The sequence below is a fragment of the Mesoplodon densirostris genome, chromosome 1 (genome assembly GCF_025265405.1).
Source record: "Mesoplodon densirostris isolate mMesDen1 chromosome 1, mMesDen1 primary haplotype, whole genome shotgun sequence".
Lineage (NCBI taxonomy): Eukaryota > Metazoa > Chordata > Mammalia > Artiodactyla > Ziphiidae > Mesoplodon > Mesoplodon densirostris.
The window spans coordinates 59,109,745-59,129,971 of NC_082661.1; the positions used below are offsets into that span (position 1 = coordinate 59,109,745).

Consider the following 20,227-nt stretch of genomic DNA (forward strand, 5'->3'; position numbering starts at 1 on the left):
AGGGAAACTAAAATAAAATAATAGACTTAAAAGGCAACTAACCTTTTTCCACCTCATTCAGATTAGCAGCTGGCAGCACAAAGACAGAAGAGACAAAAGACGTTTTACATTGCAGTACACAGCGGAGCACAGGAAGCCAAAGCACAGCATTAACAACAGAGAAGCCCAGGGTGAGAGAGCAAACTGAAGCAAGGCTTAGATTTCTTACCTACAGCCGGGCCAAACGCACAAACAAGGAGAAAATGAGGTAAAAGGCAGACGCCATCACAGGCAGCAAGAGATCTGTGGCTAAACCGGTGATTTAACAACAGGCGACTTTACTTTGTAAGATGTGTACATAATGGTTTGTGTGTGGGCATTGGAGATTTGGAAAACAAAGAGATAATGGTACAAAATGGAAAAATTAAAATGTTCTGAATTTTTTTCCGCAAAATACATTCTAAGCCTTTACACACCCAACTTGTATGGAAACTTTCATTTACTGAATGTATGCCATCCCATTAAGCAATACCCCATGGTTAAAATGTGATCAATTTTGTATCATCTTTGTATGTGGTCCTGTGAGAAGAGAGTTAATTAAGAAACATAGTCTTGACACAGCAGATCCAGGGTTCTGGCTCTTAGGAAACATTCAAAACCACATTTTTCAGTGCAATACCTGAATTCATACCAGAGCTTAAGAAAAGGTGTCAAGTTTTTCAACATCGCAGGGGTGCCATACTTACAATGTTCACTTTTATAAGTTTTGGGCTAGTTCAATTTGAGGAATTTTTTAAAACTTTACTTTCAAGAAATGCCTTATTTTTAAAAAGGATATAATATTGATTTTAAAAGAATGACCAACCATCACCAAAAACACAATCTCTCAAGCTACTATTAAAACCCTGGAGTGAATTTTTAAATTATTTGTTTAGCAATTTCAGTGTCTTATTAATCCTTAGCATAGTGATTTTAATTTAGAATCATAGTGAATTAAACTTCTCAAAAATTAATCTTGTCTGAAGAATACTAGCAATCAACAGTCATATGTTATACATAGGACAGATGATGGATTAAATTAGGTAGAAAATAACAGTTTGGATGCTTTTGGTGGGGAGGGGATAGTAATGGTTACATAACAGAAAAACAATACTAACCCTTAAAATTTATGTTGTCAATCCCTGCAGCAGGAAAGGACAGAATTTTGTCCTATAATAAATCAATAACTATTTACTGTGAAGTTCTGGTTACATGGGCTTAAATAAATTTAATAAATTTCCCAACAGTGGTTCATTTTATTTTGAACACATGTAGCCATGTTTTACAGCCTGCCCGTCATATCATGACCTCTCTGTCAGATTGCTTTCAGATCTTTGAATTTTCTCTGTTAACATATCATATCCATTCTGATTCTTAACATGGGTGCCAAATGTAAAAACTTTCACCATAGTAATTTACACGTTTTTCCTATGAAGTCTTATTTGATCCTACTAAAGAATTCATTTTCTCACTGAATGCCTCAGAGATAGAGTAAAAAAAAAATCTCCAAACAGAAAAGCAACTTGTAACTTGAATGATTTTTAAGCAATGACAACATTATTATATTCCCTGAGCACAGTAGGGGTTCTGTTCCAAGATCTCATGCTCATTAATCAGATTCCAAACTTAAATCAAAAACAATACAGCCATGATATAAGAAAATGCCTCCCTAACTGCAGACTTGGATGAAGCAGGATATAAAGCTCTGGAGTACAATTTATACCTTCCTATAATTAAAGGCCATTTATGTGCCACTGATTTCAAAATCTGCAGATGGTTGTTTGATATTTTGTAAATGAGCTCATTTCACATATGGACAAAAATGCTACAGCTAATAGATGATTTACAAATATGTCTGATTTAGGTATCTGCTCTAATGCCAATTTGCAAAACTCTTCACTTCCCACAAAACCCAACCCAAAGTTATAGTGATAGTATCTTCATGTTTTGTATGCTATGAACTTTCTATAGAGTGCAATGTTTATCCTTAGCCCGAATTAAGGCAAACTGATACCTGCAATAGATATGACTGAAAAAACCAGAAGAGTCTCAGTTCTTGTTGAGCACCAAACGGTTCTTGACAAATAGTCATGGCAGGTTCTCACATGATAGCTTTTATAGATGTCACAATTTGGCTCTAAAGTGGTTGTGCTAATAAGCTTTGGAGTTTTTTGGATGTGTTTCAAAGAAAGAGATCTGACACAGGGAAATGAAGCTTCATAATACTTTTCAGAGGAAGTTGCACTAAACTGAATCACTTTAGGATGCAGAAAACATGTGTTTAAGAAGATCAGGTGTAGGAAGGGAGCTTGGAAAACAAAGGGAGAGAAGGTAAAACAAAGACTCAAAGAAATGGATAAGGAATAAAGTAGAGCAAATCTAAAGCCAAAGGCGGACCCAACCAAACCAACTCAGAAGAGACTGCCACTTTATATAAATTATCATGGAAAAGGTATTAAGAATCTGAATACAGCAGTGCCGTCAGGTCTAGGTTTTCATTGGTAAGGGGATATAGAAAAATTCCTGGTTTCTGTGCTCAGGAACACATTGGCTAACCAAACTGTGCTGGAAATACTCGGATCCAATTTGTCCTGGTCAGAGTAGGTTAGTTTAAAGAGGTCTCTGACATTAAGTGAATTAAGTTCTTCCTATAATGATCAGAACGATTACAGGATAGAGAACTATCTCTAAGAAGGTACTAGCTACAGATTTTGTTGCAAGCATTGGGCTGCTTGTGTAAGTCTAAATTAGCCCATCCAGAAAAACTCAGATTCTCGGGGTAGCTCCAAGGGCTCGAGAATCTGTGCACTCAGGCTAATGGCATGTATCTGAGGTGTCACACAAGTAAAACTCATGTGAATGTCAAAGCTACGTGACACCTAAACTCTTCCTAACTATGTTAGAATGGGTGCATATTAGACATACTTGTTATCCTTAATTAATGCAAAATAACAAAGAATTCAAATTCTGGCCACTAAGGAGTCCAAGTGCTATATATATATAATAGAGTAACTGTTGATACATGTTAAAATTTCTACTGTAAACTTAGTATATTACTTCATATGGCATCAGGCACTGCACTGGTGTGAATAAAAAGATCATACCATAGAAAAGGCAGCTGCAGAATCTCTCAAACAGACCCGGGATATCAAAATAAAAACTCATTATTCTATTTAGCATCTTCCCATCAAGAAAATACCTCTTAAAATGCAAAGTTTGAGTATTCCATAAAAGCTTAAATTTCAGTGCTTTTCTAACAAATCCCTGGGAAAATTAATCATACAGATGTGCTTCCATTTTTCATATCTAGAGATGTTAACCTCAGTCATCCAAGTAGCTATTTTACCCTCTGATATTCTTAACTATGTATATGGAAATAAATACAGTTAATGAAAAATACCCAGCCAAATGAAAATGGTAACTTTGAATAGAGTGACAGAATCTACTTCTCCATTTTTTCTTACAAATAAAATATGGAACATTCTCCTTTTCTCTACCAATTTTAAAACTAAATGGTTTATTAAGAATGTAACTATGAGGTTTCTTATTCATAGCCACAAAAATCGATCAAAATAGATATTCTGACATAATAAGTTTTAAACTTCATGTTGACTTTATAGCAAATTGGTTTATCCAGGGCAAAAGTTTAGCAGTTTGGATAGTCTCATGAGAGTTACCACCTTTATTCCTGACATTTTGTATCAAGATAGAAAAAAAAAGGTGGGGTGGGGGGAGAATGGTCTGATAAGATTATCCAAAGTGATCAATATCTTCCTAATGCAATCTATTTTGAAGGACATGAGTTGCTACATGCAAACACTCACTGATGAATAAACAAGTATGGACACAAAGAATCTCAAATGCTTGGTTATTTTTTGCCTATGTAAAGAAATGCTCCTTTTTCACATATGTTTCGGTGGGTTGGTCTGCATAGGAAAAGTGCTTTGCATGAAAATGTCATTCAGTTGTGGGACTAAAAGCTTCAGTATGATAACTTCTTTTGTGCTGGAAAGTATTACTTTATGATGGATGCTTATGTTCTAACTGAGCTCCCCAGGACTTTTATTTGGTTGGCTGAAACCATCTTTAACTCCGTCTGTTATTACATTACACCTAATTTCCAAAACACCTATCAGTTATTGAATAATACAATGGTCTACTAAACACATGCAGCATAGTGCCAGTGGGGCTTTCAAACAGATACACAGATTGATGGAATAGCATTTCCTAGTCTTCCTACCTGTGTACTCAGATGGGCAAAGGCACGTGTAGTTATTAATTCCATCAACGCATGTAGAGTTATTTTCACAGTCATTATCTTCACAGTCATCAACATTGATTTCACAATTTTCTCCTTCAAACCCATCAGCACAAATACACCTGAACGCCAGGGGAAGAAAAGACAAAAGACACCTTCTATATTTCCAAACCATATGGTCTAAATATTGAAAAAAACTAAATACACTAATCAATTACAGAGCTTTTAACGACAAGAAATTGATTTTTAAAATGCTTTTAAATGACACGTTGTAAGCATCAATTTAAGGTAATATCCCCCAAATCAGAAACAATTTGAGAAAGAAAATTTATGCTGGCTGCAAGATGGCAAATGGCCCCATGGTCCTATAAGTCAATAAATCCAATACATTTGCAGGTCTAAAAAATGAGAAAAGTTTACTCTACAGCCCTAGATATCTTAATCTCTAGCTGTGTTCTAATAAAATAATTCATGCTTCTTTGCTCATAAATGAGGAGGAATGATTCTGATTTTTTAAAAATTACACTTACTAACCTATGTGTAATGTTCTTGATGTCTCAAAGCAAAAAAGAAATCTGAAAATAAAACTTTATCTTCCTTGCAATTATAAAATATGAATATTCTCTTTAACTCTCAACAAATACAATTTTTCACTGGCATAATACATTGTACCTTTCATCTTGCTATGCATCAGAATAATCTTTCAGTAAAGGCTTGATGAAAAAGAGACAACTTCATAACAGAATGCAGAAATGAAGCATATGTATTATAAAAAGTGGTATTTCTAACAAGCTTTAGTAGTAGATTAGCATTCTTATGCAAAGTTATTAGTTTTCATTATAAGAACCCTGTTTCATGATTCATGAAGTAGATCTGAAGTAACTGTACTGTATGATTAAATAATTCCCGATTAAAAATGTTCACAGCATGTTTGTCTACACATATTGTGGCTTGGAAGTGAGTCATTACTTTTCTGTTTCAGTGGGACCTACATCTTATCATTACACACAGTCTGTTAAAGCAACACGCAAAACAACAGATGGATATATGCGTTGCAGTAGGGGACTATTTGACTATTAATTAGCTTAACAGAGCCACTAATTTGTCTTGACCTAATCTGACTTAATTAGTTCCAATGTACGTATGAGAGTGTTTTTAAATTGCTTGGCTTTGTAGCATCCTGAGCTGAGAACACTGTAATGTCTCAATTTGTTTTTATATTGAAATATCTCTGCAAAGGACTAATACATATTTTCCTTATGAACAGAATTTCTGGTATTCTTTTTAAAATAAAGCCCTTGGATTTAAAAAGGAAAAATGAATCTTTGCTTATTCTTGCTCCAATACGTCAGACACAGAAGATCACAGACCAATGACCTACCAGAAGCCATCTTTTTCTCCTTCTTTTAAGTGGCAAGTTCCTCCATGTTTACATGGGTTACTGATGCATGCATGAATTGGAACATCACAGTCCTGCCCCTGGACAAGGAATAGTCAAGTTGAGTGTAAATAAAGTAGTCCTCAGCACATAGAGAAAGTACAACAGAATAATAAAGGAAAGCTATGTTTTCAGATCTTGGTTCCCACGACAGCTTCTACTTACCTTGAAACCATATGGACAGGTGCAGCGATAAAAGTCAACTGGATCATTGTTACAGGTGCCATCATTTTTACATGGATTTGATAAGCAGGGATTACATTTAGCTAGAATATTGACATCTACAGGACCTAAAAATTGATGGAAAAATATAAGAAGTGGATGCTTTCTGTTTTCAGTTCACTTAAAATTATTTCAATACCTTAATGTAACAGTAAATTTTGTATAAAATTATTATTGGTCACATATCTATATGTGTTTCTCTTCCATGACAAAACCAGAAATCAGCATCATCATAATTATCTTTAAGAACGCAACAGGATGCCGTCTCATTGGGAGTTAATAGTGAAACTCTCTGATGTCACAGTAGGGCTCTGAGCTGTGAGCTTAGGTAGTTAAGATCTGACATTAGTGATGCCAGCATCAAAGGGTCAGTCCCCTCATTAGCTGACTAGCTTATGTGGATGCTTTCCATGGCCAGTGTCTGCAACTTAACTCGGGCGGCTGGTATGGAAAGCCATGGATCCCAAAGAGGACTGTGGGTGTGTGCACTGGGGGATGGGTGGGCAAGGTTTTGAATAAGTACAAATTCAGGAGACCTTCAAGATGGTGGAGGAGTAAGACGTGGAGCTCACCTTCCTCCCCACAAATACATCAGAAATACATCTACATGTGGAACAACTCCTACAAAACCTACTGAACACTGGCAGAAGACCACAGACTTCCCAAAAGATATATATATTTTCTTCCTTTTTACTTTTTGTGAGTGTGTATGTGTATGCTTCTTTGTGTGGTTAAGGCTGTATAGCTTTGCTTTTACCATTTGTCCTAGTGTTCTGTCTGTCCATTTTTTTTTTTTAGTATAGTTTATAGAGCTTGTTACCATTGGTGGATTTGTTATTTGGTTTGGTTGCTCTCTTCTTCCTTTCTTTCTTTTATTACTTTTAATTTCTTTTATTTTTAACAATTTCTTCATTTTTTATTTTAATAACTGTTTCCTTGCTTCCTTCCTTCCCTCCTTCCTTCCTTCTTCCATTCATCCATCCACCATCCATCCATCATTTTTTCTCCCTTATCTTCTGAGCCATGTGGCTGACAGGGTTTTGGTGCTCCGGGCGGGTGTCAGCCTTGCCTCTGAGGTGGGAGAGCCAACTTCAGGACACTGGTCCACCAGAGACCTCCCGGCTCCATGTAATATCAAATGGCAAAAGCTCTCCCAGAGATCTCCATCTCAATGGAAAGACCCAGTTCCACTCAATGACCAGCAAGCTACAGTGCTGGACACCACATGCCAAACAACTAGCAAGACAGGGACACAACCCCACCCATTACCAGAGAGGCTGCCTAAAATAATAATAAGGTCACAGACACCACAATACACACCACTGGACACAGTCCTGACCACCAGAAAGACAAGATCCAGCCTCATCCACCAGAAAACAGGCAATAGTCCCCTCCATCAGGAAGCCTACACAACCCACTGAACCAAACTTAGCCACTGGGGGGGAAGACACCAAAAACAATGGGAACTACGAATCTGCACCCTGCGAAAAGGAGACCCCAAACACAGTAAGTTAAGCAAAATAAGAAGATAGAGAAACACACAGCAGATGAAAGAGCAAGGTTAAAACCCACCAGACCAAACAAATGAAGGGGAAATAGGCAGTCTACCTGAAAAAGAATTCAGAGTAATGATACTAAAGATGATCCAAAATCTTGGAAATAGAAGGAAAAAATACAAGAAACATTTAACAAGGACTGAGAAGAATGAAAGGGCAAACAAACAACACAATAAATGAAATTAAAAATTCTCTAGAAGGAATCAATGGCAGAATAACTGAGGCAGAAGAACAGAAAACTGACCTGGAAGATAAAATAGGGGATATAACTACCACAGAGGAGAATAAAGAAAAAAGAATGAAAATAATTGAGGACAGTCTCAGAGACATCTGGAACAACATTAAAAACACCAACATTCGAATTATAGGGGTCCCAGAAGAAGAAGAGAAAAAGAAAGGGACTGAGAAAATATTTGAAGAGATTATACTTAAAAACTTCCCTAATATGGGAAAGGAAATACTCAATCAAGTTCAGGAAGAGCAGAGAGTCCTGTACAGGATAAATCCAAGGAGAAACACATGAAGACACATATTAAACACAAAGAAAAAATATTAAAAGCAGCAAGGGAAAAGCAACAAATAACATACAAGGGAATCCACATAAGGTTAACAGCTGACCTTTCAGCAGAAACTCTGCAAGCCAGAAGGGTATGGCAGGACATATTTAAAGTGATGAAGGGGAAAAACCTACAATCAAGATTACTCTATACCAGCAAGGCTCTCATTCAGATTCAATGGAGAAATTAAAACCTTTACAGACGAGCAAAAGTTAATAGAATTCAGCACCACCAAAACAGCTTTACAACAAATGCTAAAGGAACTTCTCTAGACAGGAAACAGAAGAGAAAGAAAAGACCTACAATAACAAACTCAGAACAATTAAGAAAATGGTAATAGGAACATACATATTGATAACTACCTTCAATGTAAATGGATTAAATGCTCGAACAAAAAGACATAGACTGGCTCAATGGATAAAAAAACAAGACCCATATACAGGCTGTCTACAAGACACCCACTTCAGACCTAGGGACACATACAGACTGAAAGTGAGGGGATAGAAAAAGATATTCCATGCAAATGGAAATCAAAAGAAGCTGGAGTAGCAATTCTCATATCAGACAAAATAGACTTTAAAATAAAGACTATTACAAGAGACAAAGAAGGACACTACATAATGATAAAGGGATCAATCCAAGAAGAAGATATAACAATTGTAAATATACATGCACCCAACATAGGAACACCTCAATCCTTAAGGCAAACGCTAATAGTTATAAAACAGGAAATCTACAGTAACACAAAAATAGTGGGGGACTTTAACACCTCACTTACACCAATGCACAGATCATCCAAAATGAAAATAAATACGGAAACACAAGCTTTAAATGACACAATAGACCAGATAAATTTAATTGATATTTATAGGACATTCCATCCAAAAACAACAGAATACACTTTCTTCTCAAGTGCTCATGGAACATTCTCCAGGATAGATCATATCTTGGGTCACAAATCAACCCTTGGTAAATTTAATAAAATTGAAATTATATCAAGTATCTGTTCTGACCACAACGCTATGAGACTAGATATCAATTACAGGAAAAAAATCTGTAAAAAATACAAACACATGGAGGCTAAACAATTCACTACTAAATAACCAAGAGATCATTGAAGAAATCAAAGAGGAAATCAAAAAATACCTAGTAACAAATGACAATGAAAACACAACAACCCAAAACCTGTGGGATGCAGCAAAAGCAGTTCTATGAGGGAAGTTTATAGCAACACAATCCTACCTCAAGAAACAAGAAACATCTCAAATAAACAACCTAACCTTACCCCTAAAGCAATTAGAGAAAGAAGAACAAAAAAAACCCAGAGTTAGCAGAAGGAAAGAAATCATAAAGATCAGATCAGAAATAAATGAAAAAGAAATGAAGGAAATGATAGTAAAGATCAATAAAATTAAACACTGGTTCTTTGAGAAGATAAACAAAATTGATAAACCATTAGCCAGACTCATCACGAAAAAAAGGGAGAAAAGCCAAATCAATAGAGTTACAAATGAAAAAGGAGAAGTAATAACTGACACTGCAGAGATACAAAGGATCATGAGAGATTACTGCAAGCAACTATATGCCAATATAATGGGCAACCTGGAAGAAATGGACAAATTCTTAGAAAAACACAACCTTGTGAGACTGAACCAGGAAGAAATAGAAAATATAAACAGACCAATCACAAGCACTGAAATTGAAACTGTGATTAAAAATCATCCAACAAACAAAAGCCCAGGACCAGATGGCTTCACAGGAGAATTCTATCAAACATTTAGACAAGAGCTAACACCTACTCTTCTCAAACTCTTCCAAAATATAACAGAGGGAGGAACACTCCCAAACTCATTCTACGAGGCCACCATCACCTTGATACCAAAACCAGGCAAGGATGTCACAACGAAAGAAAACTACAGGCCAATATCACTGATTAACACTGATGCAAAAATCCTCAACAAAATACTAGCAAACAGAATCCAACAGCACATTAAAAGGATCATACACCATGATCAAGTGGGGTTTATCCCAGGAATGCAAGGATTCTTCAATCTACACAAATCAATCAATGTGATACACCATATTAACCAACTGAAGGAGAAAAACCATATGATCATCTCAATAGATGCAGAAAAAGCTTTTGACATATTCAACACCCATTTATGATAAAAACCCTCCAGAAAGTAGGCATAGAGGGAACTTACCTCAACATAATAAAGGCCATATATGACAAACCCACAGCCAACATCATTCTCAATGGTGAAAAACTGAAACCATTTCCTCTAAGATCAGGAACAAGACAAGGTTGTCCACTCTCACCACTCTTATTCAACATAGTTTTGGAAGTTTTAGCCACAGCAATCAGAGAAGAAAAAGAAATAAAAGGAATCCAAATCGGAAAAGAAGAAGTAAAAATGTCACTGTTTGCAGATGCCATGATACTATACGTAGAGAATCCTAAAGATACTACCAGAAAACTACTAGAACTTATAAATGAATTTGATAAAGTAGCAGGATACAACATTAATGTACAGAAATCTCTTGCTTTCCTATACACTAATGATGAAATATCTGAAAGAGAAATTAAGGGAACACTCCCATTTACCATTGCCACGATAAGAATAAGATACCTAGGAATAAACCTACCTAAGGAGAGAAAAGACCTGTATGCAGAAAATGATAAGACACTGATGAAAGAAGTTAAAGATAATACAAGTAGATGGAGAGATATACCATGCTCTTGGATTGGAAGAATCAACATTGTGAGAATGACTCTACTATTCAAAGCAATTTACAGATTCAGTGCAATCCTTATCAAACTACCGATGGCATTTTTCACAGAACTAGCACAAAAAATTTCACAATATGCATGGAAACACAAAGACCCAAATAGCCAAAGCAATCTTGAAAAAGAAAAATGGAGCTAGAGGAATCAGGCTCCCTGACTTCAGGGTATATTACAAAACTACAGTAATCAAGACAGTATGGTACGGACACAAAAACAGAAATATAGATCAGTGGAACAGGATAGAAAGCCCAGAGGTAAACCCACACTCCTATGGTCACCTTATCTTTGATAAAGGAGGTAAGAATATACAATGGAGAAAAGACAGCCTCTTCAGGAAGTGGTGCTGGGAAAACGGGACAGCTACATGTAAAAGAATGAAATTAGAACACTCCTAGCACTACACACAAAAATAAACTCAAAATGGATGAAATACCTAAATGTAAGGCCAGACACTATTAAACTCTTAGAGGAAAACATAGGCAGAACACTCTGTGACATAAATCACAGCAAGATCCTTTTGGACCCATTTCCTAGAGAAATGGAAATAAAAACAAAAATAAGCAAATGGGACCTAATGAAACTTAAAAGCTTTTGCACAGCAAAGGAAATCATAAACAAGACAAAAAGACAGCCCTCAGAATGGGAGAAAATATTTGCAAATGCAGCAACTGACAAAGGATTAATCTCCAAAATTTACAAGAAGCACATGTAGCTCAATATCAAAACAACAAACAACCCAATCCAAAAACAGGCAGAAGACCTAAATAGACATTTCTCCAAAGAAGATATACAGATTGCCAAGAAACACATGACTGGATGCTCAACATCAGTAATCATTAGAGAAATGCAGATCAAAACTACAATGAGGTATCACCTCATACCAGTCAGAATGGCCATCATCAAAAAAATCTAGAAACAATAAATGCTGGAGAGGGTGTGGAGAAAACGGAACCCTTGTGCACTGTTGGTTGTAATGTAAATTGATACAGGCACTATGGAGAACAGTATGGAGGTTCCTTAAAGAACTAAAAATAGAACTACCATATGACCCAGCAATCTCACTACTGGGCTTATACCCTGAGAAAACCACAATTCAAAAAGAGTCAGGTACTACAATGTTCATTGCAGTTCTATTTACAATATCCAGGACATGGAAGCAACCTAAGTGTCCATCATCAGATGAATGGATAAAGAAGATGTGGCACATATATACAATGGAATATTACTCAGCCATAAAAAGAAACGAAATTGAGTTATTTGTAGTGAGGTGGATGGACCTAGGCTTTGTCATACAGAGTGAAGTTAAGTCAGAAAGAGAAAAACAAATACCGTATGCTAACACATATATATGGAATCTAAAAAAAAAAAAAAAAAAAGGTTCTGAAGAACCTAGGGGCAGGACCGGAATAAAGACGCAGATGTAGAGAATGGACTTGAGGACACAGGGAGGGGAAGGGGAAGCTGGGATGAAGTGAGAGTGGCATGGACATATACACACTACCAAATGTAAAAGAGATAGCTAGTGAGAAGCAGCCATATAGCATAGGGAGATCAGCTCAGTGCTTTCTGACCACCTAGAGGGGTGGGATAGGGAGGGTGGGAGGGAGGGAGATGCAAGAGGGAGGAGATTTGGGGATATATGTATATGTATAGCTGATTCACTTTGTTATAAAGCAGAAACTAACTCACCATTGTAAAGCAATTATACTCCAATAAAGATGTTTAAAAAATAAAGCAAATAAAAAAAAGAAAAAACAAAGAAATTTATCAGTGCAAATAAAAATGCAATAATATGCACCTGCCCTGATAATATTAGCCCAGTACTGTTATTTTTATACAGGAGATACAAAACACTGCCACTTTTATGCTTAGGACAAGAAACCAAAAATGAAATCTTCATTATATCCTCCCTCATGTCCCTTCAGTTCAGTTTGTTAGCACATTAGCACAGGCACAAGATGAGTGAGATTTCTGTGTCTTCCTTGCCGAGAGAAAAATACTGCTGAAGTGGTCTCTACTTGCAATCTCACCTTTTGGGATACACATTAAAAAAATGTCATAATCCATGAAAGGTCTAGATTAAATGCAGATTCAGTTGAAGATACATTCCTTTGGCCACACATATTTGTTCTACAAGTGTCTAAAAATGTAGATACTGTACCATCCTCAATAAAATTATGTTCCATTAAAGTTACTTTTTGCACTGTTTGTGAGAGCTCACTAGACTGCATTTTGGCAACTGTCTGATGAGTACACTCTGTCAGAGTGACACTTTTATATTTAAAATACAAATATTTTATAACATAAACATTAATTATATTTTTGCTTTCACCATCAACCTCTCTGTAGTTCTTTATCCTCACTGGAATTAGCAGTGATAATTCTAAGTGTATGTCTCACCACACATAATTTCTAGCAAGGTTATCTGAGGCAGCTGTATAGTATCTCTCCCCTGCCTCTACTCTTCTACCACTGCTCTAAGCTTCAAGGTACCTCCACCCAAAAAGCTGTATGACTTCTGCTAATATAAACTTTCTTTAATCAAATTTTTCTACAGATTAGAGACCAACAGCTTACTGTTGGTCTACTTACAGAAACGCATATATGAAAGAAAATGTGAAGTAACATGGTGACCATTAAAACTCTTCATACCTAAATATTCCCTTACCCTAGGAAATACATATTCATATAATGGTTTTGGAGTACAATCCAAAAAAGGACAGCATTCTATAATGTTCAGTTTTTCTATTAACAAAAACCCTGAAATATGTTTACATAGAGATTCCTGTTTCTTTTTCAACTATTTGGAAATAAATGACAGTTCTGGGGATCACTTTTTTTTTTTTTTTTTTGGTACGCTGGCCTCTCACTGTTGTGGTCTCTCCCGTTGCAGAGCACAGGCTCCGGACGCGCAGGCTCAGCGGCCATGGCTCATGGGCCCAGCCGCTCCGCAGCATGTGGGATCTTCCCGGACCGGGGCATGAACCCATGTCCCCTGCATCAGTAGGCGGACTCTCAACCACTGCGCCACCAGGGAAGCCCTGGATATCACTATTAATGGGAAGGGTTGGTGTTTCCTCCCAGTGACACCTCAATCACTAGGGGAGGCCTTGTCTGTATCTCCTCTGCTTTTTCTTGGTACCAGAAAAATGAATGCAGTCGTTGTATCAAATTACAGTTGGGAAATTGCTGGAATTAATACTGAAGTGAGCCATGTAGAAATTTAATTTCTCACCCTCCTCCAATGTATTTATCAAATAAATTTAGCTATTCAGTACATTGGGGAAGTAAATGCAGCAGTTAATTAGAGCAGTATGTTAAATTAATGTCATACTCCACAATAAATGGCTTTGTGTTTGCTAAAATGATCACACTTAGAATCAGCACTAGGAAAGGAAATATCTAAATGGTAATGGATTCTTGAGCTAGGCTAGAAGAAAGAAGACTCTTAGAACAAAGGCATAGGGTGAAGCAGCTAAGAATGTACGCCATCAAAACAGCACGTCAGCAAATGTAAGGACTGTAAACATTCATCTGGCTACTTCCCAAGACCTTGAGGAAAATTGTCTTTTAGTCTAATTCTGTGCTTTCAACTTCAAAAGACTGTAGTTTGAATGGAGGGGTTCAGGGTTGGCAGTTTCTAGGTTTATTCTGTGGAATGTGACATTTTTAAAAAATTATATTTGATTATTTAGATGAGAAGCTCAAGATTGTTTTAGAAAAAAAACTGAGTATGTTTTGAAGAATTATTTTAATAGAGTATGCAGATAATGAAATTGCCAGGCTGAAGCATCATCTGTCCAGTTTTTAGCACAGTCGAGATTTATTGAATAAATATCCACTGAACCATATTTGATTAATAAGCACTATCTAATTTCTCCACTTTTTTTCCAGGACCAAGTTTCATTTTTAATATAGCACGTCTGCTCAACTATTTTCAGTATCTGCAGTTTCTTATGGGTATATGAAGGGAGACTGTTGCTCTCCCATACATATTCAGTTTAGCTACAAGACTCAAAATAACAAGATTTCTCATGTGCACAGGCTTATTCTGATAATTTCCTAAACCCACAAAGTGTTTTGGCAGCATCAGGTTGAGGAATATATAAAATATTGAATTCTAATTTATTCAGCTTGGTAAAGTTGACTACTATAGCTACCATTCTATTTACTTGTCCTTTTTTCAAATCCCTCTTTTAAAATCAATTTTTCAAAGATAATTTCTTATTTCTAGCACTTGAGTTTGAGTGAAAGGTAGTTCAAAAGATGTTTATGAATTATAGAAATTCCAAATAGCAGCATCCTCTGATATGTCCAAATGTCTTAAAATGGTATGATTCCTTTTCCTATTTAGATTATAATTCCACCTAACTAAATGTTCTTCTTATAATGTGATTTTTACATCCACTTGGTTTATCTAAATCCATTTATTTTTATATTCTAACCCCTTGGAACTATATCCTTTGTATCTGGTTCTCTTCTCTCATTCATCTTCCCACCCATATTTTGCTTCTCTTCTAAGTCTACCTTCTATCTTGTCTTTGCCTTCAATTTGTGGTTCATTTTCCATCCGGGACAACTACTCTGAGACCCTTTCTTGCAAAGTTCTTATTCAAGGGTAATCACATCTTTAATGTGTTTCTATAACAAGGAGATAATATCAGAGCCAAAGGGATATGCTAAAGTCAAAATAAAATGGTAGAAGGGTTAGCATAGTTCTCTAAGAGCAAACCAACACATAGAATCTTGCACACTTGACTGGTCCCAGATGAAAAGATGTCCAGGAACAAGAAATAGACAAGCTCTTATCATAATGCTTAGTAATCTTAGGAAGAGAATCAGAAGTGAACCAGGCCAAGTTAGTGATCTAGATGTGTTACTTAACTGTATGGAATTAGGAGAGTAAAGGCAGTCATCTCAATGGGTTGCTTTAAGCTTTAAATGAGATGTTAATGAATTCTGAGCACAGAATATAGTGAGAACAAGCACAGAAGCCACAGAAAGTTCTGACACTCTTTAAATCCTAGACATCCAAAGAAGGCAGGGGCTGGGAGGGACATAAGTGGTTTACTTAAAAGGAGAAAAGAGAGTAAGTCTTCCTCTGTATGTTTGTTCAAATTTTAGCACAAAGGCAAATTAGAGCTTGCTGTTTATTCATTCATTGCAAGTTCACTGAGTACCTTCGGTCTATGCCAGAAGCTTTTGAAATCTGGAAAAACTGTAGGGGCTATTATTAACTAAATCAAGGGAGAGTGGAAATGGGCACCGAGAAATAATTTCCTATTGGGTAACGACACCTAGAGTTAATGATTTTATGTTTTTAAGGACTGCAACTGTGATTTGTAAATCTGGCGTGGACAACCACGAGAAATAACAGCACACAATTAAGAAAGAGAGGTTATTTTTGTTCTTGCATTGATGCTTGGCAAGGAACTACAACTTGCTTGCTGATACAACTTCACCAATCTTCAAACTTTCTTTCTTCCAAAAGCCGGTTCCAAGAAGTGTTAAATTATTGCCAACACATTAGCCCTCAGAAGATGTGTGCCATAGAGGAGAAAGATGCTGCAGAGGAGAAAACAAATCTAGCTTCCTGAATGCAAATGTTTACTAATGTCACTGAAATGAAGGCCAGTCTAGGATATCTAGATGATTTAAAATTAGGTCTTGACTTAAGAGAGTTCTCTAGCATCAGCTATATGGAGTGGAGTTGTGTTTAGCTTAATAATTCAAAGGGAAAATGAGCAGAAAGTTTGGTTAACAATTTGTCTTTGTCAGTTACTTTAACTTTGATGGAAGAACTGCTGGACTGCAAATCCATTAAAGCTCTAGGCAGACTTGCTTACTTGACTCAAATCACTAGCTATGCACCTGACACTAATATTGCCACCCTCTGAGAATTGTATCTCACTTTGACTTATGACTAAAAGCTCCAAACACAAATTTCTAACTATATCCCAGAGTCTGCCTTCATTCTGGTGTCCCTTGGACACATGAGTCAAATAGTAGAACCCGCTAGTCCTGCCCTTGTATAAAGTCAGACGTAGATCAAAGACAACTCAGAAAAAACAAAGAGGGATATTTGATATTGGGCATAGCTAACTAGTAGTTCAGTAATAGAGACATCTATGGATCAACTACAGGACACAGTTGCAAGAGAATGTGGAAAATGGGAAGGCATATTTTGGAATATGTGTTTTAAGTTTCTGTAAGCCAGCAAGGGGGAGGAATTCACTAGGTGAATGGAAATATGAATCTGAAGTTCATAAGAAAAGTCATGGCTAGATACTTGAAGCCACAGGACCAAAATCAATTAAATTAACAGGGCTAAGGAGAGAACCCCACATATGTGAATATTAAAGAGTGGGTAAGAAAGAGATGTCAGCAAAGGAATGAAAAGGCAATGGGAATGTACAAGAGGGAGCAGTGGCCACCACTGTCTAAGATGAAAAGAGGGCAAATAAAGAAGCTAAAAAGAAGCTATTGAAATGGGCAAGAGGGAAGTTACTGGTGTCCTTATAGTTTCAGTGGAGGGGTAGAGATGGTCCCTAGATGATGGGGGTTAAAATCCTAAAAATTTGCATTTTATAAATGGTTAAACAAAAACACGAAGATGGGGCTTCCCTGGTGGCTCAGTGGTTGAGAGTTCGCCTGCTGATGCAGGGGACACGGGTTCATGTCCTGGTCCGGGAAGATCCCACGTGTCGCGGAATGGCTGGGCCCGTGAGCCATGGCCGCTGAGCCTGCGCGTCCAGAGCCTGTGCTCCGCAACGGGAGAAGCCACAACAGTGAGAGGCCCACGTACCGCAAAAACAAACAAACAAAAAACACCAAGATGGGTATTACACCTCTGGAATTCCCTGGCTTGGTCATTTGCTACACACACATATGATCTTAAGCCAGTAAATAAACTTCTTGAAGCACACTTAAAAAAAAAAAAAGAGCAATAATTACTTCATGGAATTATTGTATCAGAGATGATATAGATGTATGATATTTAAGAACAGAATACAAATCATTAATTCTCATCACCTATTAAAATAAATGTCTGTTAAAAATTTCCCAGTGTTTTAAGTTTTTTAAAAAGTGTAATGAAAAACAGCCCTTGTTTGTTTTTTAAAGATGGTGCTTTTAGCAAATAACTATGTAGAAACCTGAATATTTTCTTTAGTCAGCGAGCAAATCATAATCCCCCAAAGCTAAGGTTATTTCAAATGTATAACTATGTTCTAGTGATACTAAATCTGAAAATGTAAAAAGGATTTGACCAAGTTTTAAATACTATTTCAAAACAGATCTAACTAGTAAATTTTTCATTATTTTAGGTTAAATTATTTAATAAACTTCATACTTTAATTAAATGATTAAGGACAATATTAACTAATAATTTTGAGGAAAAAAAAAACCAAAAGACCTTGAACTTGTCAAGAACACCCCCCAAAAGGAAATGTTGATCTCACTGGGAAAAAAAAAAAACTGACAATATTACAATATTATTACTGAGAGATGTGGAATTTTTCCCAGAAATTCCAGAATCTAGAGGATTCTTCACCTATAAAAATAGCAGAAGAGATCAACCATGTGATGGTGGAAGGTTGATCATTCTGGGATATGAAAAGGTCCCAGGTTTCCCAACCCCTTAGCTGATCTTTATAGATAACTAATGAGGTATGTTGAGCACCATACCCCTGCCTCTTCATTGGGTTCCTGGCTACTAGACACCTGACCACTGGGGCTGTTTTCCCTGATTCGTGCTCCATTCTCAGTTCCACTTGACTCACTATAAGAGTCTCCTGATGCCCTGATGGACCTGGTGGTATTGGTTACAATTCCACAATTGTTTGGTTTGGATATACATTAATATTGTATATATATTTCTATCACCAAACTTCCATATCGTTTTGCAATTATCCATTTAAATGTTATCTATCAGTAGAATATAAGCTCCATAAAGGCAAGGGTTTTTCTGTCCTATTTATTATTATATTCTTAATACCTTGGAGTTGTGCCTGGTGCCTAACAGGAACTCACATAATATTTGTTGAATGAAAGAGGCAATATACCACTTGTTTCCTTTAGACTGCTCACTCCTTAGCACATTTAAGTGTTTAATAAATGTTTGTAAAATTAGAAGTGAACAATTTAGTAGCCTGCATAGCTAAAGCTTCCTGAACCAATATAGGGAATATTAGAAATTAACAATATTCTACATTCCATGCTCACGTTTTCAATGAAAACCTGGAGAGGGCAAAACCCTTCATTTTCTGCTTGAGCATTCTAATATCATCTGATATTTAAAAAATGAAGACAGGACATTTGGGTTATAACAACAAGTCATGACCATCTGCTTCCCATTCAAGAATGCCCTAATCTGGGTATTAATTAAATATACTCTGATAATCTATTTCATTCAGTTCATTTATTTCTGTTGTGCACTGTAACTATGAGATTATACTACAGAGAAAATACTCTGAAAAATGTAAGATAAATATTGTATTGAAAGAATTAATTAGTCAAAATAATATTATTTTCTTTTCTAGCAGAGAAAATATTTAAGTTGTATTTAAATATAGCTACATAAACATGTTTTCAAATAAAGAATATTCATCTTCCTGCTGTAATTATTTGAAATTACATATTTACAAACTTTAATATTAGGAGTATGTACTTACATGATTTTCATGAATAAATAAAACACATTAAAACTGGCACAAAAGTTAAATTAAAATATAAAACCCTCAAATTATAAAATATTTAAAGAAGCATAATTTTACTGCTTTCAAGCTCATAAAGCATGTAAACTCAAAAACACAGTACTCAGTAGATTTCCCAGAATTAATTATTTTAATGAATGTATTAGAATACTTTGTCTTTACCAATCCATTTATTATGAGTAAATATTTCTAGCAAAGAATATGAGAGTGGTTCACAATATTCTGAAAAATATCGAGAAATGTTGGCAAAGAACATTATGAGTTTCAAAGTTTGCTATCTCTCTAAAATTATGTTAAGTTATAGAAGAACTGAGTAAATCTTAAAGTTTGCTACGTGCAATTACACTAAATTTGTTGAGTTCTGAATGTCTACAGTTCTTGCCAGCTGGCTTACACCTATGCTGTCTGCTATGTAGTTTAGGATGTACCTTGAAATATGTGTGATTTGTTAATTTGATGAGTCAGTGAATATTAAATAAACTGTCACAGTTCCAGCATTTTCCTATATCACAGCTGGGCTCCTGCAGTTCCACCCACCTGTAGCTCAAGTCCTCACACTTGCCTGCTTATCCAAACAACTGGCTTAGACACTCTTGTAAGAAACCTTTCACAGCCGCTCTCTGACAGGATTTCTTCATCTGAGCCCTGTAACAACAGCACTATGCAATATGGTAGC

At 36.1% G+C, this 20,227-nt stretch overlaps 1 protein-coding gene across 2 annotated transcripts in view; it reads right to left on the bottom strand.

Annotated features, from left to right (window-relative positions):
* The window catches only part of SLIT2 (slit guidance ligand 2), a 405,484-nt gene that overhangs the window by 47,191 nt on the left and 338,066 nt on the right, over positions 1-20,227 (bottom strand). For both annotated transcript variants that reach the window (XM_060103633.1, XM_060103629.1), the window contains 3 exons: positions 5,880-6,004; positions 5,658-5,755; positions 4,259-4,398 (listed from right to left, as the gene is read on the bottom strand). In XM_060103633.1, the coding sequence (XP_059959616.1) occupies positions 4,259-4,398; positions 5,658-5,755; positions 5,880-6,004 (363 nt within the window). The remainder of the gene's footprint in view (positions 1-4,258; positions 4,399-5,657; positions 5,756-5,879; positions 6,005-20,227) is intronic.